The following is a 22,807-nucleotide window of genomic DNA, read 5'->3' on the forward strand; positions in this document are numbered from 1 at the left end:
TGTACTGGTGGCCTGGAATGGATTCTCACGTTGAGCTCGCCATCAAATCATGCACCACCTGCTTGCAGCATGATAAAACTGCAACCACACTTACTGCACCATTACAGCCTGTGCCTACCCCAACTGCTGCCTGGGAAAAGGTTGCTGTGGACATTGTTGGTCCTATTCACTGTGCGCCTGCTGATTGCCGCTTCGCCATCACCCTCATTGACTATTACAGCCGATGGCCTGAGATTGCCTTCTGCTCAAATGTTACTTCTGCCTCTGTTATGACTTTTCTTTCCATTGTGTTTAGCAGAGAAGGTAATCCACAGGAAATTGTTACTGACAATGGCCCTCAGTTCGTGTCGACCGAGTTTGAAGCATTCCTTAGTGACAGGAACATCACGCACCGTCGCAGCTCTGTGTACTACCCACAAGCCAACGGTGAAATTGAGCGTTTCAACAGAGTCTTCAAGGACTGTCTACAAACGGCCAACATCGAAGGTAAACCACTGAAAGCCTTCTTCACTGAGTTTTTACAGACTTACAGAGCTACACCACATGCCGTGACTTCAGTATCCCCCGCTGAACTGTTGCATGGTAGACCACTGAATACAAAGCTTCACATCACAGGTCTTCACTCCATGCGTCCCACTGCTGACAAAGGCAACATGCTACAAAACATACAAAACAAACAACGGAAGTACAAACGATACACCGACAAACGTCGCGGTGCAAAATCACCCAGCTTCCAGATTGGCTCTGCGGTTCGCATCCGCAAACCTGGAATCATTGCCAAAGGACACTCAAAGTTCACCAAGCCACTGACAGTGGTAGCCCAAAAGGGTCCAGCCACTTATCTGCTGTCTGATGGAAAGGTGTGGAATGCTTTCCACCTTGCCCATTCTTCCACCTGTGCTGCTGTTTCAGCGCCACAGCCTCCTGATAATGATGCTTGCCTCCTGCCAAGCGACCAAGTTGCTGAGCCACCCGAAACTGAAACTGTGCCCTCAACACATCCCTCTCCTAGTGCACCGAGAATACGACATGCTCCTGCATGGCTTCAAGATTATGTGACTTAAAAAAAAAAAAAAAAAAAAAATACAGAAAAGATGTGATGATGTAAAAAAAAAAAAAAAAAAAAAAAAGACATGATGAATGTTCATTGTTAAAAAAAAATTGTCATGTTTGTTTATGATGTGATCTTCATACAGTCTGCTTAAGTTTACAAGGTTTACACACTTTTGCTTACCGATATTGACAGTATAGTTCCTTACGTTATTGCTTACCTCTGATAAATATTTACCTCTAATCTGGTAATGAATATTGAAATGTATGTTTTCTACAAGCTCATACTTACCGAAGAGTTATTGCGTATTTTAGATTAATGCTACTGCTGTGTCCTATGCTAACAAAAAGGGAATATGTGGTGTCGTGTAATACACTCCCCTTCCTGCGGTGTCACTGTATACTTATGCGCAGCCTTGTACTTGTGCTTGAGAACTACCGAAGAAGAAGTTGAGTAAACACTCTATGACTGTACCGTCCGTGCCTGTCTCTGAATCCGACTGCAACCCGACTACATACACAACATACCAACACCAAAAACAAAAGTAATCCAGCACGTAGAAACACCAAAAACAAAAGTAATCCATCGTCAGCATCAGGGGGCGTGGCAGAAGCAGGATCCGGAGGAGACTGGGCGGACCAGCAGGTGTCGCTGCCGGATGTCGCAGACGGGTGACGAGACAGGCGGGCAGACAGACGTCGAGACCGGTGGGCAGGTATGCAGGCGGGCGAACCGGGCAGGCGGACAGACGGTCCAGGCGACCAGACAGACGTGTCAGGCAGGCGGACGAATGAGCCAATCAGGCGATGGATGAATCAGGCAAGCAGACCGGCATGTCGGGCAGACAATCAGGCATGGCAGGCGGGCATGATCGGCATGACCGGCAGACAGACTGGCCTGGCAGGCCGGCGGACGGACGAGTCCGACAGGTGGACAGGCGAAACAGGCAAGCAGATGTGCATGGCAGGCCGACGGACTGGCAGGTGGACAGGCGAAACCGGCAAGCGAATGGGCATGGCAGGCCGTCATACAGGTAAATCAGGCAAGCAGACGGGCATGGCAGGCCGACAAACAAGCATAACAGGCCGACAGACGGGCATCACAGGCAGGCGGACAGATGAGGCTTCTGTAATTTGCGTTACCGTGCCCAATAGATGACCGTCCAGAGCTTGGGCCGGAACTGGGGAACACTTTAACCCCATTCTCCGGGCTAAGGCCAGGTCCACGGCTGTTGGCGCCAACAAAGCAGACTCAGGGGCCCCACATCAGAAATCATGACAAGATCCTAAAACATTTCGGTGTCACATTGTACAATACGCATTGCATGACTTGTGGTTTTCAGGGACACATAAACATAAATTTAGTAACTTAAGATTGCCCGACGAAAAACAATAAAATAAATGGAATAAAGACAAAAAATGCATATAATCAAACACATTTTAAATTGTTATTTTCTTTTCACAATAAAACCGAAAAAAGTGAGTTATATGTTGTTCCACTGTAAGACAATACTTGTTTGTTTTAAATATTATTTTTAGGGTATTTTTCTGGGAAAACAAGATACAAAATATATACTCCTGGAAAAAAAATCAGTTATTTATAATGTTTGAACTCACTACATAACCCAAGTCACTGCACTGCACCATAGACATTTCCAGCAAATATATATCTGTGTAAAAACTCTTCAAAAGGGTTTTCCTGCATAGGAAATGTTCACTAATTTGATTTGCTAATGATGGGCACAATTATAGATACGGTGGTTCATTTTCATGAATTTATTCTGGAGTTAGTCGAGATCTGAGACAGTGAAAAGTGTGTTAGACCACTCATGAATTTCAAATCTGGATCACCTCCAAACAAAATGAAACGATGGCCTTGGGTATAAAATGTTTTCAGTTATTTTGGGGGAAGACTTATCGTGAGCTGAAGCCAACTGTCTCCTTTGTTATTTGATCTTCTGTGTTTTCCCTCTTTTTTCATATTGAGCCTGACAACATGAAACAAGCTAGCTTGCCTGGTGGGAAAACCCTCTCCTCCGCAGTTGTCTATTGCTACATCGTCATTTACACACACCAAAGTGCGTACCACAGATACTTTTCTTCAGTCTAAAAGAGGCTTTTTATAACTTCAGTTAGTATTTGAATAGACAGGATGCCATACTGTGTGACATCAGTTAAGGGAAATAGTTTCAAGCTCCCATTGAGAAATCCTGGAAGAGTCAGGACAAACACAGTATGGAAGGAAAATTGAGTACAATTGGTTGGATAGAGAGCTCTGTCAGTGTGATGCTGATTGAACTGTTGGTTCTCCGTTGGTATCGCAAATAAAGAAGGCTTCCATAATATCAATGAGGTATCCTGTCTTCTAGTATGTAAACTGTTTTGTTCAGGGGTATCCATACTTTTCAGAAAGCGGGCCAGAATGTGTAAGCTGAAAATGTGTCAGGGCCCACTATTCAGTCTACTATTCTTTGAAAGGTCCTTAATAAAGTCACCTTCTGTAAAAGGTTTGCAGTGTTTGGCAAACAGCGTTACATCGTCGTAGCACTCCTTTGTAGGATTTTCATTTGACACGCAGGGCCTTGTGAAATAGCACTACTGTTCCGTTAAAACATAGCAGTTAAAACGGCTTCCATTTGCTTAATCTTTTCACAGCGTTCGTTTTCAGTTAGCTCTTTGTAGTCAGCATGTTTTGTCTGGCAGTGCCTCTCGATATTATCTTGATGCACACAAACATAGTGGCCAGGCGTAGCTGTGCCGATAGAAGATTTGAGTGATCGGTGGTCGGGAGATGCAGTACCCAATTTGGCCGGGGGAGGGGTTTGAGAGCAGACCACGTGAAAAATGTTTATCGATTTTGTTGGTATTTTTCCAGGGTATCTTGTCACTAAATCTAGCTAAAGAGAGACACAGAGGCTTAAAGTACAACTGAGTATTTCTTTCACAAATATCGGTTCAGTCATTTTGGAGCCTATAAATCACATACGGACGCACACACACACAAATCGGGATTTATAAATCGGTTTGGTTTAGATTTAGGGAGGTTCTTTGAGATGCAAAGAATTGACAAGAGACCTAAGCAGGGAGGCAGACAAAATTAGTTTGTGAGGAGAGGGAGAAAGGACACAAATAAAAATGAAATCTCCTCTTGGTTGTGCAGCAGGCTCTATTTCTTATGGGTGAAACTGAGAAGAGAAGACAGATAGGAAAACATGAGATCAGTTTTGCCTGCCATAAGTGCTGAAGTGAGAAATGTAATCCAGGTGAAAGAAGAGATAATGCATTAGGTCCATTTTGCTTGTTTAAAATAGCATAATACATATTTTCCTTCTCCCTGTCAAGAATTAAATGATGACAAGAAAAAACTGCTTATGCAGGACAAGTCACAGATTAAGTAAATCGAGATATTTGGGCTCATTATGCATTTCTTGAGGGCTTGTTGAGGAGAGAACGGGAAAGAGAGAGGAACAATTTAAAAGGGGGCATGACCTACAGAGGCAAGACAAGAGGAAAGAAAGAAGGATTCTGCGTGAAGCGTAACGGCCTCTAGGGATGTGCCATGTGGTCGGCTGAACCGGGAGGGGACGACAAGGAGGTGGGAGGCGAGGCTGAGCAAACTAAGACGCCAAAGGGTGCTAGGAGAATATGGTGGCTTTGATGAATAAAACATCTGCATGAATGAGGGGATGGTGCGAATACATTAAGCTAAATACGGAGGAGGAAGCAGGGATGCCAAAAGATGGATGAAGATCTAACGAGAACACAGGTGAGGGAAGGAACGGAAAAAGAGTGAGGCAACAGACTGGAGGCAAGAAAAGTGAACTAAAACCAAACTAAGATTAAGTGATGATTCAGGTAGACAGAAAATATACTATTTCTTCACTTGAGAGCTGTTCGAAATACAATAGGACCCTAGTTTACGATGTTTTTACATTACAATGTAGAGTACGATTTCTCTCAGCCCCTTGTTACGACATCAACACCATTTCCCAAAGGGTAGAAACTTCAAACTTTGCCGTGTGTGGGCGTGCGATGTTCCTCACTTACTTCTTAGACTCCTGTCGTTATTTGACTTCAAACTACGAAATTATTATCCATCCAATGTTCCCTCTAATTTTCCAGGGGTCTGAGCGTTCACACAAAGTCGGTGAGCGGCGCTTGAAACTACAGTGAGCAACCATAATCCCAAGTGGGACACATTTAATTATCAAACATGTCCAAAACTTGACATCAAGTTACATTTTGCTGAGTTTCCGACAATGCAAAACAATTTTTCTCTTTTGAATGAATTGACTCATGTACTATTTCAAAGGTTGTACGGCCTACAAACATCGTTTGTTCTTACAATTCTTTCACAAGATATCCATTTATTTTTATTTCCTGATATATTTTGTCGCATAATACTAACATTTTTGGGGGCTTATTTAGTCAGTTGTAAGATACAGAACTGTACTTAATCACATTTTTTTTGTGGAAGTACAATGTTGGCAACAAAATTCCCTTGATATAATTGAAAATTATTTTAACGCAACACAAACTTTGTCTTCTTTTTTCCCTGTTTCTTTCTACTTTTTTAAAAATTCCTTTAAAAAAAAATCTCATTGTGTTTATTTTTTTCCGAGCTGTTACTTTTTTCTTTTTGTTCTCTGTTTACTTTTTTCCCCACATTTCTTTCTTTTCTTTTTTTCTGGCTTTTTTCTAAAATGTTCCTTCTTTTTTCTCTTCCTTTTGTTTCTTTTTTTTCTCAGCTTTTCACTACTTTTTCATTTTGGTATATATATTTTTTTGTTCTATCCCCCTACTACTATTTCTACAGTGATACTACAGAAAAACTCGAGATATACTACAAAACTTTTCTCTTGAAATACCACAATAATGCTACTGAAGAAATACTACTAAAAACTACAAAATTACAACTCAATTTCAGTAATCCCATTAAATTAATACAAAAATATGACTGCAGAAATACTGCAAAGAGATCACAAAAATACCACTCAAGTAATACTACGAAAATACCACGGATATAGTACAAAGGTTTTACCATGGAAATACTACGATAATACTACTGAAGAAATTCTACTAAAAAACTACAAAATTACAACTCAATTTCAGTAATCCTATTAAAATACTCCAAAAATATGACTGCAGAAATACTGCAAAAAGATCACAAAAATACAACTCAAGTAATGCTGTACTACAAAAATACAACAGATATAGTACAAAGATTTTACTATGAAAAATACTACAAAAATACAACTGCAGAAATACTACAAAAATACGACAAAAATAAACTACAGTAATACCACAGATATACTACAACATTTCACTATACAATACAACACAAATACCGTAAATTCGGGACTATAGAGCGGACCTGATTATAAGCCGCACCCACCACAATTTTAGAGGAAAACCGATTTTGTACTTACACAGGCCGCACCTGAATATTCGCCCACATTTAAAAATGTAACACAAACACAAAATTAACCCAAACCCGACATTAAATCCCGCAATTTAAACTGAATGTCCTTCATTAAAGTACACTGTCCAAAAATTACAGCCGGCAAAATGAACGGAAAATGATACCAGTACTTAAGGTTTGAAAGTAATCCAAGGAAAAAAGTGTATATTTTCAACGGTAAGGGTGGGAAAAATATATATCCACTATTGTCCGCCGCTTCTACAAACACGTCTCACCTTTACTCCACTTCCCGTCAAGCCCTTGTTTTTTTCACCGCTTCTTTTTGATTCGCCTGTGCAAAACATATCAGAATAAGTCTCTAAAATAAATACATTACAAAAATATACAGTTGCAAATACATATTGTACATGATTAGACATATTTACAAAGAAAGACGGTACATCGAGAGAGTTTTCAAAGCTTTAATAATAATAATAATATAACTTTCATCCCAAACGGTGCCTCAGAGGGCAGTTAATGGTAGCAACACGCTAGCAACTCGCTCGCAACACGGTAAATGGGTATTTTAAAAAAACATACCGTACTTATAAAAATCACGGTAAACCGTCCTCATCTTCCTCCTTAGAACTGAAGCCATCAAAGTCGTCTTCCTCAGTGTCGGAAAGAAACTTTGTCATGTAGACGTCGTCCCACGCTCCCATCCACTCCTGATTCTTTGCCCTCCTCTCCGTCACACAGCAGACTGGCTTTTCGGAACCCGTTGGACATGGTGGATTTTTTGATGTGCCCTTCTTTTTGCATTTTGCATGATGAGGGTATATTAACGCTAATTTAATTTGTGCACAAGCCAAGAAGTTGCAGTCTTCTTCGGCGCATATATTCCACCGGTCTAAATCTTACCTTTTGTACTCGAGCGCCGCTGGCGGCCGTTAGAAAAATTACATAAATTGGCCGCATCACTGAATAAGCCGCAGGGTTGAGGAATCAAATGGAATCAACCATTTCAAGAGGAAGGGGAGTATTTCAGACGCTGCGTTGTTCACATTTTCGTTTTGTTTTACTTTTTATAATATAGCATTCTCCACTATATTTTGGCCTATCCTGTCCTTAATGGAAGAAAAGAAAGTTTTAAAAATGCTATAATTTTTGGGGTTGCTTGTGTTGAATTTGGGGGTGCTCGATCACCCCCAATAACGGCCTGCCACACCCATGGTCGACGTCATACAAGAGGCTGGTCTGCTAATGGTTTGCACCAGGCATCACAGAGATGTTGATAAGGTATTGGATGAACTCTATCCCGCAATGGCTTTCTCTCTCTTTGATCACTTGGGAATCTTGTGTACTTTGTAAAGGCTTTGCGAATGAATGCATTACAATGCGGTACTTTGTACTATATTTATAAGCTATGTGCCCCAAGTCTTGGAGTAATGCTAAAACGAGAAGCAAAATCATGATAATCACAAGCTTTGTTTCCATGGTTATCAAAAAATACGAAGAAAGCACAGGAATATGTCTGTAACCAATCTACAATCGGGACAATTTTTTAATAGAAGGAAGCGATTAAAGCAACAGAGTATAACAGGGGTATGAAAATTCTCGCATGTGGCGGGTCCAATCCTGTTGTGAGCTAAGTTCACTATTGTTATCAATTTGAAAGTCGAAGATTTGATAGGTTATAATTACTTTTTAAGGCGAATGCTTGCTTCATATAAATCAACAATGTGTTTCTAGCTGAAGTATTTGATTCTGTTATCGGAATCCACCAATGAAAAATGTAGTCTTTTTTTTCCTTTGTTTAAGTGGGACATCTGCACGACCCACCAAGACCACCATTTTTTTATACAATACAATTCCAGTCTGACATCCGATCTGTGTTTAAAAAATTGTCCTAGACCATGTCTGTATCGTGCGTCAGTGTGTATTTGTCAGTGTGATGAAAAACCCCCGATGCGCATTATTCATGAGTTTTAATGTCTCTTCATTTATTTTAATATTAATGAGACTGTGAAGAAAAGTGGTCCGAGAGACAAAGGCAAGATGGGCAATTTACTGCATTAGCTAATTTGTCTCCTTGTTAAAGCGGTCCCCCCATGTGGTTCCATTACAACAATTGAGCTGGAGAAAACACACTAAACAGCTCATATATCTTAAACATACTCACCAACAATACATTTTCACCCGAGACTAGTATTTTAGTCTACGGATGCTTTATCTTTTTGGGAGACTAGGCCTTTGTGCGTAAATAAACAGCTCCCACTCTTAAGTTTGAGGGTGGACCCTTTGTGAGAGAAAGCAGGAACTGAGCCAGAGGTGCTCAAATAGAGGGATAGTATTCAATAACAAAATGAGGTACAAAGTAGCAAACAAAAGAGTAGTTACAAAACAAGGAAATGTCCAAACCCTAACATAACCTCACATTCAAGGGCCCCCAAAAACATTAAGAAAAATTACGGAGGCTGCAGCAACAGGACGGCTGAGGGTCTTTCTTCTCACCGCCAAGACAGGAACCAGGCGTGTCCGAGGGGCTTCCTCCTCGCTACCGAGACATGGATGTGGGTCCTTTGGGGGTCGGGTCATTCTGTGTAACTGTTCTGGTGGTAAGCAGGAACTGAGGCAGAGCTGCTCAAAAAGAGGGTTGGTATCTAATAACAAAATGAGGAACAAAGAGGAGGTACAAACCCTAACACCAACATTTATATTAGAGTTCCGATTTTGTAAAGGTTTGCCACTTTCGGTGTTAAAGGACTACATGTTGTTGTTCTTTAAAAAAATAATAATAATAAATATATATATATATATATATATATATATATATATATATATATATATATATATATATATATATATATATATATATATATATATATATATATATATATGTGTGTGTTTCTCTCATAAAAATAGATAATTTAATGACAATAGGTTGGAATTTATGCTGCAATCACAATTGGTTTTCAGGATCTTTGATAGTTTGGTGTAATGTGAGAATCCATTTACCAGGAAAAAAATAAATAGCGTGGTTAAAACGATGATGACTATGACCGACAAACAAAAGAAAGGTGGTCAGGAAAGCAAAGTGGTTGTGGGACACACTAGAGGAATAATTCAAAGACAATTTGACATTGTCCTGACGGCTACATACATCATTTTCACGAAATAATATCAGTAAAAACCTAGAAAAAAAAAATCATTAAAAACTCCCCTAATCATTTTAATGTTGTGGATTAAAGCAGTGTTTCTAAACTTTTTGTTTTGTCATTGAAAGATTCTCAAGGTATACCATGCGTCTAATTTCTGAAAATATATTTCTGGTAGAAGTTTTGCTTGTTTTTTTTGCAAAAACTGACAGTGTAAAGATTGTTTTTTTTCAGCCTATTGCCAACTTATAAATTTTTCTTGAGAATTGTGCTGTAATTTCTAATTTTACAATATTTCAACCTGTTTTTAAAGTTTGCTGTATTTTTTTCTTGTTTTTCTAGAAAAATAACCAAAATAATATTTAAAACGAGCACAAATTATCTAACTGTAAATAAAAAATGGTTTTACTACATTTTAACCTTTTTCAGTTTTTTTAGTAAATTAAGAGGATGAAAAGTAAAATTTGTATTTTATTTGATCCATTTTTTAAAATATTTTTTTACTGTGAAATATAAAACAGCTTTATTAAACAAATTATGTTTCATATTCACCAACGCTACCACTTTACATGTTGACTTGCGCTTTCCTCCCCTTTCAAACGCTTAGTGATTTTAAGATACAAATCTACCGCATTTTCAAATGAAAACAACAAAAAACATCAAGAGTAATATTTTAGACGAGGGCTGCTTTATTTTCTAATGAGACTCTGTCTTTGTGCATGAATAAACTGCTCCAATGTCGCTATAGAGTTTGCCATTTCCAGTTTTAAACAAATATTCTGGATACGGATTGTGTATCACCTGTAAAAATGAATTGTGCGATAAAATCTACTGCTATTTAATGTCGAAGGTTTGGCATGTATTAAGTCACTATATTTGTTTCCCTGTATAAACTTATCAGTAGATCATTTGTATACAAAAATAATCAAAAGGGTTCTGCTGCTCCCACTGATATGGATAATTGTTACAGTTCATTGTATAATCACTAAACGAAAGATCAAATTAGGGAATCTCTTGCAGCATACTAGACAAGGTTTCACGGCACACTGGTTTAAAAACACTAACTTAAAACACTTAAAGGGAAACTTATCCTTCTCGTGTTCAAATGCGCATGTGTCTCTTGACACTTCCTAACACATGTAGCTGTTGTTTCCACATTTCGGTGGCTTTGTGTCTGATGATATTTTTATCCAAACTATAAAGAGCAAAGGTGAAGGTAACTATTGACTTACACATGTTTTTGCGTGTTCTTTGGCATGTGAGTGTTCTTGCTAGTAGGTATCTGCTATAAGCTGCATAAACAAAGTGCCAACAGAGACAGTTACATGATCAAACACGACAGCCCCAAGAGCTTGTGTAGTGATTCTTTGTGTGGGTCATATCTTCAGTATTCTTTATTTCTTGCACACAACCGCACAATGATATGTATTACATACTGTACGGTCCAAGGGGGACTTAGAAATGTCCTTATTTTTTAAGGAAAGCACTGTTTTTTTCAATGGAGATAACACGAAACGAACCAGAAATACACACTATACATTGTTAACCCTGTAATTCCTATTTTTGCTGCAAATATGTTGTTTTCATTGCAATACAAGGGTCCGTACAGGACCATTTCCAGCAATCAGCACTCCAGTGTTCGAATAGTACAGTTTTTGCTAATTGCATACCTGTCAACCTCCACAGCTCCATGCCCGAACAAAGTGTCGTATTTTCCCGTACGAAATACAAAATAATCGTACACCATATTTATTTATTTTTTTCGGAATGATGCATGATGGGAAATCGGCATGCAAATGCATGCGATTGACAAATTTGCATTTTTCCGTACAGATTTCTTTGTACGTCGTACTCGTCTTACAAGTACGACGTACAAAACCGTAGAGGTTGACAGGTATTGTAATTGCATTAGAAGGCTATCGTATTATTGGAAAACCCTTGTCCAATGATGTCTGCACAACTAAATACCGTTTAGCTGGTTAGAAAAGCTATAAAAGTGACCTTCTTTTGAGCTAGGCGAGTACCTGGAGCATCACATTTGTGGGCGAGATTTAACTTTCAGAATGCCCAGAAAAAGATGATCTGATCTGATCTGCATTTATATAGCGCTTTTCAAGTCTTCCCAAAGCGCTTTACAATGTGCTCTACATTTCCCAATACCGGCCTTGTATTGCAGCCATGTAAGACGCTAACCTGCTTATTGGGGGTATTAGGGGTTCAGTGTCTTACCCAAGGACACTTCGACATGTAACATGGACGAGCCGGGATTCGAACTGGGAGTTGATCCCAAGACGAGCGCTCTACCTCCTGAGCTACTGCCGCCCCCTCACTTACTCGTGAAACTTCACAGTCTGTTCTTGTTCTACGAAATGATTGCAATCCCATGCGAGAAATTGGCAAGAGGACAAATGCATTAGTATCTAGTTAGAGAAATAGATGCGTTAAAGGTCCTCAACTGGTAGCTGAGTTAAATAGTAGCGGGAAAACACCATCGCAACATTTACAATGAATAGGTGACTCTGTTTTGCTGAATGGGAAAGAAAAAGCAACATGTTAGACTGATGAATAAAAGACAGAAACCCATGTTTTCAGAAGAACCCAGGCATCGGAAAACTCATTTGATAATTAAAATTGTGACTTTTCATTAAAAAAAAAAAAAACAACAACAACAAACGTATCTGGGTGACGCCACTCTTTTGAACAGTAATGTATGTATTTTCACAACAATGCCTTTCTGGTTGCCATCTTATGCTATGTTTTTGTTTGAAATTGAAAGACTGACAGCAGTTTTTAAAGGGAGTCCTCCAGGAGCAATTTATCCGGAGGCCATTTTAGAACCTTGTTTGCTTTTTTTTTTTTTTTTTTTACTCACATGGAAAGCCGAAGGGAGTGGGGATGTGTAGTGAGTGCGAGCAGCTGCTATGTCAGAATATGTTTGTCTCCGGCACTGCCCGAGGAAAGGTAGAAACTGAGCCTCTTTGTACTTCTTTCTGTGTGGCAATGGAGGACCTGTGTATGCGAATCTTTCCATGGTTGTCTGGAAGATCAAACTTTATTAGGATTTGTCACCTCCACTCAAAAGCTGTCTAGCTCAGTCTGATTGAATTATCAAGGAACGCCTCGGTAAACTGTATCAGGGGGTTTATAACCCAACTTTGAAATTAAACTTATTTTAAATTACTCATTTTTTGAGAAAGTTGCGTCAACCATAATGTACGCCAAGGGTTAGCAAACTACGACCTTTGGGTTGAATCAGCCCCAACTGATTTAATCTGGCCTACGAGACAATAGAGAAGCATAAAAAAACCAATCGGCTGCTTCTCGTCAACCAATGTTTTGCAGTTGGATCGAATTGGATCGAATGATCCCTTTTTAAACAAATAGCAATAAAACATACCTTGTGCAGATAAATGAAAATGAGAAAATATGTACAGTGGGACCTCGCTACTTCGCGGTTCCACGTTCGCGGGTTCAGAGCTTTGCAGGTCTAAAAAATAACAATAATAAAAAAGAAATAAATACATAAATATTTTTATTTATTTATTTTTTAAGCATTTTTGAAGGGGCGTCGCTACTTCGTGGTTCCGCGTTCGCGGGTTGAGAGCTTCACATGTCTAAAAAATAACACAAATAGTTAAAAAAAAACAAAACAAAGATTTTAAGCATTTTTGAAGGGGCGTTGCCACTGCGCGGATTTTCACTTTTTGTGGGTGGTTTTTGTCCCGATTAACCGCGATAGCCGAGGGATTACTGTATTGGCTTTTGTTTTTCTAATGTATTGCCAAGGTATCAGATGTAACTATCTATCAGCATAAACAAAAAACTGAATACATCAATCAGCTATTTTTGTCTACGGAACAGCAGTGTCTGAAACTCGAGAAAAAAGTTACAGGACACCAGGGCAGCAACTGAAAAGTTGCCTGCCCAGCCATAAAGTTGCCTGCCCCATTTTTCACAATAACACAATAAGACGACTAATCACAAAAAAAACAATTTTTGCAAAGTATTAAGGATTGATAATAAGAATATATAACATAACTACACTTTACAATTAAGTTTATTATTAATCTACTTATAACATCTATTGTATGTATATGACATTGCTGTTTTCCATCTGCTATCAGTATGTGTCTGTATTTACTCATCTTCATTCATGAAATGTTTGCATTGCGTTGTCTGCTACGAGCCACGATGCTTTTAATGCCCGCTCACGTTTTGTAGCGTCATCAGCTTCTTTTGAATCTTTCTTCTGGGACTGAGGTTTTGACTTGATTCCTAACCACTTATCCATTTTCCTTGTTTTCTGTGCGTCTACTTTGGAAAATGATATGCAAATGTACGACCTGTTAGGATCGGGAAAGTCTGGAAGCACGAAGTTATTCGACGCAGTCTTCTGATCAGCTGCCGAGTATGCAAATTACAAATTGCTCAACAAACCGAAATTCCTAAATTTCCAACCTAAACGAAGATTTTGAAATTTGAATAAAGCAAACGTTTAATTTGAAAATAAATCTTCTTTTTTTTTTTTTTCTTCTTGAAAAAGTTGTCAGCCACCCGGGCGGAGAAGTTTTGTAAGTTGTACACCCGACGTAAAAGATGCAGATGTTATTTCAGACACTGAGAACAGCCCCCACGCAAATCTTTTCAACCAAATGCAGCCCGCTGCTCAAACGGTTTGGCCACTTCTTCTGAAAGTCCTAAGAACAAAACACATTTCTTTGCCCCTTTAAGATGTACACTTGAATGTCATTAATTTATTCAGCCATCTACAAAGCTGAGTTTGTTTTATAGTGCAAGCGTTTGATTTTGCTGTGTTTTATTAAGCCATGTCAACCAATTATTTCCTTTTGGAGGTCAGGTTGGCCATTACATTTTTTCATGTTTTTCCCCTAATATTCCGTATTCGCTGCCTTTATATCTACTGTAAAGGTCAGTCCTTTACAAAAGAAGCTCTTACTCCTCCTCAAGGAATCGGCACCCTGCTGCTTGTGCTCAGTAATGGAGACATTTCCATAAAAAAGACAGTCTAATTGGCTGCCTGATTGGGAAGAACAAACACCACACTGAGCCAACTGCATTGTGAAGGCACAATCAGGGCTGTTTATTGCGCTACTTTTAGAACACCAGAACTCTTAGGTTAAACTTTATGATGAGTAAAGTCTAAGATAAAGTGACTGATTAGTGCTGTAATACAACAGAGCACAGCTGGATTAACCCTTGTATGTATCATCTACCAGTACCCACAATCTTCCATGAGAGGGGTCGAAAAATGACCCCAACTAAAATCAATGCACCTTTGCAACTAACTTCAGAGTTTTGTTTTGTTTTGGTTCGTTAGATAAATTTTGTTCAACAAAAGAGTCATTTCACTTTTTGACATGCTCATTTGTCCCTTTTTATTCGCATTTTACTATAACACAATCAATTGGGTATGTTTGTGTGTCTAGGTTCCTAGAAATATAAAATATTGGAATATGTATATAGTTTTGTCTGAATTAGGCTCACTGTGTTGTAACACGGTGTTTTCCAACCAGTGTGCCGGGGCACACTAGTGTGCCGTGAGACCTTGTCTAGTGTGCCGCTGGAATTTTCCCAATTTTATCTTTCCCAAAAAATCAGGCCATTATTCAGTATTTTTGCTATCTTCAGACGAGGAACTGTAATAGTCATGCATATCAGTAGGTGGCAGTAGATTTGTATATTCTTTTTATATACTAATTATCTCCTCCTGAGGTAGCACAGTACATTTAATAACTTAATTTGTTTAACAAAGCGGCTTAAGATTGCACTGTAAAAAATAAAAACATAAATAAAGAACAACATTCTTTTTTAATTTAAGTATTATTTTCTATATTTTTTTATGTACTAATTATCTGCTTACAAGGTAATACAGTGAAATATTCGACATAACTTCATTTTCAAACATTTTCGACGGACGGTGTACCTCGAAACCTTTTTGTAAATAAAAGTGTACCTTGGTTTAAAAAACATAATACAGTAATTTCCACATCAAAGCTATACAGTGGTAGAGTACTATTTACAAGGACCTCTAAACAGGAGAATTTCGATATACAACTTTTTTTTGTAACAAAAATCTTCCTATACGAAGGAAAATCCAGTTCATGAGCAATCCAAGACGCTACCACTAGAACAAGCTCGAGACCACTCACCACCAGCATTACCTGGTTCCAGTTTTTGCATGAAACCCACTACAGGCACAAAGAATGGCCCTTTAAATATTTTTGTGTGTACGTTAATGTAAAGTTAGTCACTTTAATTTCAAGTGTACAATAAGTCCTTATGTATCATCAATATTTTTTTAATGTCAGAACTTTCAACTTCCGGCAATTGTTTCCCGTATTAATGGTTGCCTACCCCTTTATTAAGCGATAACAAAACCTGACAAAAACATGTCAACTCTTTACTCACAGCAAACCAGACTATGTGGAATACCTTGACAATATTAGCAATCCATATTGACGTTGTGGTCTGCTACCAGTGACCAAAATGATCTGGGTCAGAGCGTCTTTTTAATTTGTTTTTTCGTATAAAAATTGTTAGATGGCGTATACAATTAAGAATGATGTGTAAAATACGGGGAAAATGTATACATTGACAGGTATGTGATCCTAGTCACTCCTTCTTAGTCCCCCCCAGTTTTTCCTCCGCGCCACACATAAACCTCTGTTACAACAACTTCCATCGTGCTAAGTGCTCATAATAAACCCGCCTTTTCTTTCATTGACATCATTTTACTTATCTCATTACTGAAATTTTCATATTTAAATACTATTTGAATATGTTTTTTTTTTAATCAAGAAAATATGATTTATTGCTGTTTGGGGTGCTTGTAAGAGTTTTGGCACAGACCACATCGTTCTAAATTATTTCATATCGGGAAAGTTCGCCTGTTACACGAGCAATTAGAGCTAAAGGCTACTGGAATGAATTAGACTGTAAGAAGAGCGACCACTGTACTGTAATCTGCTGTGCAGTTGATCCACTTTTTCCGTATAATGCGTTTTGGTGAGGTAACTTTTGCATTTCCTTTCAGGTGACCAATGCGAGTATGATCGGCGACATAGCGGCTGTGTTCCTGGCGTGTGTCGCAACGGCGGAACGTGCCGAGAGCTTTCGGGCGGCGGTTTCCGCTGCGAGTGTCCTGCCGGCGGGTTTGAGAGACCGTACTGCACAGTAACTTCCCGCTCCTTTCCCCCGAAGACTTTTGCCATGTTCCGGGGCCTCAGACAGCGCTTTCACCTCTCCATCTCTTTGACGTAAGCTGATTTTTTTTTTGAAGTCTTCTTTCTGTTGTAATTCTGTTTCCTTCGGCTCTCATCCCTCAAAATCCAATTTTCCCCATCAAAGCATCGATAATTACACTCTTTTGATTCTCATATTTACTGTTTGTCTTTTTCACTCTGTCTCGTGGATCGATTGTACTAGATTTCTCTTTTATTGCCTTGAGTTCTCCCCACTCCGGTGATCTATTTCTTTCTTTGTGAGGAAGGGAAGTAACTTACATTGTCCACAGAACAGATTGGTGTTTGATTGAGTGCAAACCAAGACCGGCCCAAGCCTTCATGAGGCCCTAAGCAAAATGTGAGGCCCCCTATTCCTTGATAATTTGCATGCCTACTAGGCCTCATTCCATTTTCTACTCCAGGGGTGGGGAATTTGGAGTCAGGGGCCGCATATGACAAGTTCTTTTTAAACAGATAAGTTTCATCGAACTGGTGTTGAAATGACCACAATGACCACAGGCACAGTGGTTAGCGTGTGTGCGGCACAGTTCTGAGGTCATGGGTTCAAATCTAGCTACCAACCTTACTGTGCGGAGTTTGCATGTTCTCCCCGTGCTTGGGTGGGCACTCCAGTTTCCTCCCACATTCCCACAACATGCATGTCAGGTTAATTGGCCGGTCCAAATTGTCCCTAGGTGTGAATGAGCGAGCGAATTGTCTGTCCCTGTGTGCCCTGCGACTGGCTGGCAACCGGTTCAGGGTGTCCCCTGCCCACTGCCCGAAGATAGCTGGGATAGGCTCCAGCACCCTTGCGACCCTACTGAGGATAAGCGATGCAGATAATGGATGGATAATGGATGACCACAATTAGAGCAAAATAGTATATTAGGTAAGCACTTCATTTGTTTTTTAGTTTTGAAGTATTATTGCAGTTTTTTTTTTCTAGTATTTATGGAGTTGGATTATTATTCAAAAGTTTTTGTAGTGTTACTGTAGTTTTATTTCGGTACTATGTAGTATTCCTAAAGCATATTTTATGTAGGATTTCCATAGTAGTATTTTTTAGTACTTCTGGCGTACTTTTGTTGTATTTCAAAAGTAGATTTTTGTTGAATGTGTAGTATTTTTGTAGTATTTACCTATTATTTGAGTAGTTTTATGGGTATGGCATTAATGTAGTATTACTGTAGCATTATTTTTTTTGTGATATTTCCTTAGGATAATGTTTGTAGTATCGCTATAGGTGTAATTTGCAGTATTTCTGTTGTAAACCTCTTGTAGTAGTAATTTTGTAATACTATTTCTCTTGTACTTTTTTATATTTTTGTGTTTGTATTTTTTTAGTATTTCAATTGTAGTATAATTGATGTATTTCCAAAGCAGTATTTTCAGTATTTTTTGTAGAATCTTTGTAGTATTTCCATACTGGTATTTTGGGGTAATAATTCTGTAGTACTTTTTTGTAATATAGTATTAGTAAGGTAGTATTTTTGCAGTATTTCTATACTATTTTTTTATTTGCAGAATGAAAGCAAAATAATATATGCGGTCCCTGTTTTTAAGGTCTATATTTGATACTTCGTTTTGTAGTTATTGCGTAGTATTTTTGTTTTTCTGGAAATGTAATTTTCAGTGCACACGCAAAGTGTCAATGGGGACAATGTTGACAACAAAAATGGAACCACTCTTCGGGCCCTCCATTGGTTGCGGGGCCCTAAGCAACCGCTTAGCCCGCTTATGCCTTAGGCCGGCTCTTGTGCAAATTTTATTGGACCTTTGGGGTGCATGGCCAATCACACGACCCCCTTAGAAAAGGTGGTGCACTTCGAACACAGGACAGTAAGAAAGTGGAAAATAAGTAGGGAAGAGATGTGGCGGAGCTCCTCTAGACAGGAGTTCAAGCTTGTGAACCGCAAGTTTATGACACAATTTATGACTTTGCTGAGTTTGAGGCAACAACCTGTATCCTGTGCTTTAACTACCTGAAACCAATGAGAGAGCGGCAGTCAAACTCAGAAGTTCCCACAAGTGAACTCATACATGCTGATGTTTCCTCTCGTCTTATGGTTATAGTTACACCCGAGTTGAAATCTAATATTATGGATTAATATTATGGAAAAAGAATCTAGATAACGAAAAGACAATTATAACCATGTCAACATGTCAGCTGTACCTTCCATTGCACAATATTTTTAAAATAAAGTCAGAAAGTGCAAATAGTAAAACGTTTAACCGTATTAAAAAAGTAATACTTTGACTACAACAACTGTTTCAGAACAAAAGTCAAGAGAGTCAAACCCAAAAATATAATATTTGATCATATGGATATCCTATATCTCATTTGAAACATGGGCTTATAATGCACAGTTCCAATTACACAGCAGTTACTTTTGTGGTTACCAGGATATTTTATGGCCAGGCTTTTTTTTTTTAATCAAATGAGCCGACACATGCAGTCTTACACATTGTATCTGTTTTTATTTTAAAAGATCAGCTTTGCAATGAGCTAGTTACTGTATATGTATTGAGTTCTGTATGCGCGGAGTTGTGCTTCTACGTGTAAAAATAAAGCTCCATAGGTTTCTACAACTAACAGTTGTGTTCATAATGCGACCAATTATGCACAAGAAAGCCCTTTAACTTTGGTCACAGTTATCTAAAAAAAACTACTTATTAAAACAGGCTGTGAAATTGAAGTTTTGGGTCATTGTTAAGTCTTTGGTACTTTGAGTATGGGCAAAATACATGACGGATTTAATACTGAATTCTGTAAAAAAATTGAGGTTTTAAGGTTTATTTTAAAGCAAAATACAAATGACAAGTACACACGCTCCTCTACTTATTACCATTCGACTTGCGTAAAACGGTCGATAAGAACATTTTTTTGGGATGTCGAAAAATATCCAGACATTGCTGTAAGTTAGATTTTGTATTGTGTGCACCTTTTTCCGAGTTCAGGACATTACTGTAGTGCTTCTTTCCGTCGCTACCGGCTGTGGCGCTGTGACAGGTCACCCAGCATCCACCTGGAAGAAAAAAATCTGCTTCCTCTTCCTAGTTCATGTGTAAACATATTGTACTGTACCTCCAGCGCGCTAAGAACTTTGACATTGTTATTGTTTAGTATCCTGTACATCCATTTAATATGGGGTAAAGCTTAAAAAAGAGGCGAGCTGTTTCTTTTCAAATTAAAGTGGAATAAGAAAGCTTGATGCGGTTGGGAAAATGGTTGGATCGCTTTTTTTCGGCCACTTTCTACCACGGGGAGAGAAGATTGCTTACATCTTGAAGCTCATCTTCCAAAAGTAGGCTAAACTTAACTTATCTTTATAGAGCATATTATTTTATAAAATGTTTATTTTTCAGGACAAAGCAATACAGGTTCTTAGATAAGCCTTAAACAAACTTATATAAACCTTAAACATACAAAATATAGCAACTTACAAACAAATTCAACTGACGATCCCATTCGTAAATAGGGCAGTGTCTGTAATAACAAAAACAACATTTAATTTTCTTTTTTCCAAAAAAGAAAAACATGCTTATAAAATATAAAAATGTATAGGTTTTGAAATAAAAATGTATGGGCTTTTTTGGCTTGCTTTTAGAGCTAGTTTCTATTGACAATGTTAGCCTGCTTTATTTATCGCCGTTTCCGCTTCGGGCAAAATATTTGTCCCGGTTTTGTAGAACACAGCCTTGCAGAACTATTCGTCAAGTCCCCTGAGATCACAACCGCCAACAATTTTGTATCCCCTTCTTCATCAGTCACCTTTGGAGGTGCACAATTTGTCATTGTCATAGAGCCTAAAGACAGATAGTTGGTAAATATGCAGTGTTCCCTGGGGCTGTAGCATGAAACACATGTGTTTGTGTGTGTAGGCCAGCTGGAGAAATGTGTGCTGCAAGGACAAATAAACCGTAATTGGGAGAGTCTTTGGGCGGAACAACAATATGTTTGGCCATCAGGAAAAACAAACACAAGATAAAAAAAAAGTTTTCTATGCTAAACGTGTACAACATAATTATCCACGGTCCAATTGCATGGTGCATTTGTTACACATATTGAGCATCCTTTCTTTTCTGTCTGTGATTTCGCTGGCTCGTTTTACAGAAAGTTGATAGCTTAGTGTAATGTTGTCAAGTATGGTGCAATCCTGCTGCACTGGCTATTGCAAAAATCTGCAGGTTTGAGAGCATTCTCCATTCGGACTCTGGTGGTGTGGAATGCTTTGCCCTTTGAGATTCCATCTGTAACCTCAGTGGAACTGTCTAAATCCAGGCTTCAAACACACCTATATTCTATAGCTTATGAATGACCTATATTTCATGTTGACAATATCTGTCTATTGTTTGTTATTGCAACAAACAAATTATTGATAAAAATATCTATCATATATAGGCAATGTTCCCTCTAATCTTCCACAGGTCTGAGCGTTTACACAAAGTCGGTGAGCAACGCTTGAAACAAGAGTGAGCAACCATAATTCCAAGTGTGGCAAGATAATTAATCATCAAACATGTCCAAAATTTGACATCAAGTTACATGACGAGTTTCCGGTAATGCAAAATTATTTTTCTCTTTTGAATGAATTGACTCATGTACTATTGCAAAGGTTGTACGGCCTACAAACATCGTTTGTTCTTACTTCTTTCACAAGATATCCATTAGGGTGGTCCTTATTTTTCGACTTTTAAAATTTCATGCTCTGACCCCTTGAATATGTTCCAATATATACAAAACGTAATTAAGCAAAGTTTCATCAAAATCAAAGGATATTTAGAGGTCGCTCAAGGCCTCTGAAATTTTGGTATGAAAAATGAGGATTTTTCGCACATTATATCAGACCTAGTGTACAAAGTTACTTGTAACTTTTCTTGTGTTACAATTATAAGCAATGGACTGAAATTGGATGTTCTAAAACGCCGTACACATAGGGTTAAGATTTCCGTTTTTTCTCGAAAATTGCCAAAATTTTACCATTTTGGGAAATTTCAAAGTCGTTGAGCTACCTCTAAATATTATCCAAATTGTTCAAAATTGCACACAGTGTGTTTTTATCGATATAAGAACATATGCGGGGGGTCAGAGCCCAATATTTCAAAAAAAAAAATTTCGACCCCCATTAAGGACCACCCTAATATCCATTTCTTTTTATCTCCTGACATATTTTGACGCATAATATTAACATTTTTGGGGGCTTATTTAGTCGGTTGTAAGATACAGAACTGTACTTAATCACATTTTTTAGTGGAAGTACAATGCTGGAAACAACATTGACTTGATATAATTGGAAATTACTTGAATGCAACACAAACTATTTCTTCTTTTTTCCCTGTTTTTTTTCTACTTTTTTAAAAATTTCTTTAAAAAAAAATATCATTGTGTTTATTTTTTCCGAGCTCTTACTTTTTTTCTTTTTGTTTCTCTATTTACTTTTTTCCTACATTTCTCTCTTTTTTCTGGCTTTTTTTCTATTTTTTTTCCTCTTTTTTTCTCTTCCTTTTGTTTATTTTTTCTCAGCTTTTCACTGCTTTTTCATTTTGGTATTTTTTTCTTTTTTGTTTGTTTGTTTATTTGGAAATGTGAACATTGTCACAAAAACATGGGATTTTACCCAAAAATGTCTTCACTTAGCTATGGCTTGATCCTTTGACTTCTTATTCTCGGGAGTGGGTGCCCAACCTTGAGGCCACTGAGCTAGTCTCTGTACAATGTTCTGCAGGAAAGACGGAGCACACTGTCCAATAGAGCGCGCCGTACAGTTTGAATGAAACCTGAGATTCTTATGTGCGCCCTACGGCGGTTAAAATACAGTAGATACTGGCAATAGTCAAGTCGAGTCAAGTCATGTTTATTTGTGACGCCCATAATCACAAGGAGTCTCAAAGGGCTGCACAGACCACAGATGATTGCAAACCACAGACTATTATTACACCGTCCCCTGATCTAA

At 38.3% G+C, this 22,807-nt stretch overlaps 1 protein-coding gene across 2 annotated transcripts in view; it reads left to right on the top strand.

Moving 5' to 3' along the window:
- The window catches only part of celsr3 (cadherin, EGF LAG seven-pass G-type receptor 3), a 143,429-nt gene that overhangs the window by 39,362 nt on the left and 81,260 nt on the right, over positions 1-22,807 (top strand). For both annotated transcript variants that reach the window (XM_088331916.1, XM_088331918.1), the window contains exon 4: positions 16,664-16,886. In XM_088331916.1, coding sequence (XP_088188042.1) covers positions 16,664-16,886 — 223 coding nt within the window. The remainder of the gene's footprint in view (positions 1-16,663; positions 16,887-22,807) is intronic.

The sequence above is a fragment of the Urocampus carinirostris genome, chromosome 3, assembly GCF_059441175.1.
Source record: "Urocampus carinirostris isolate Australia breed hairy pipefish chromosome 3, RoL_Ucar_1.0, whole genome shotgun sequence".
Lineage (NCBI taxonomy): Eukaryota > Metazoa > Chordata > Actinopteri > Syngnathiformes > Syngnathidae > Urocampus > Urocampus carinirostris.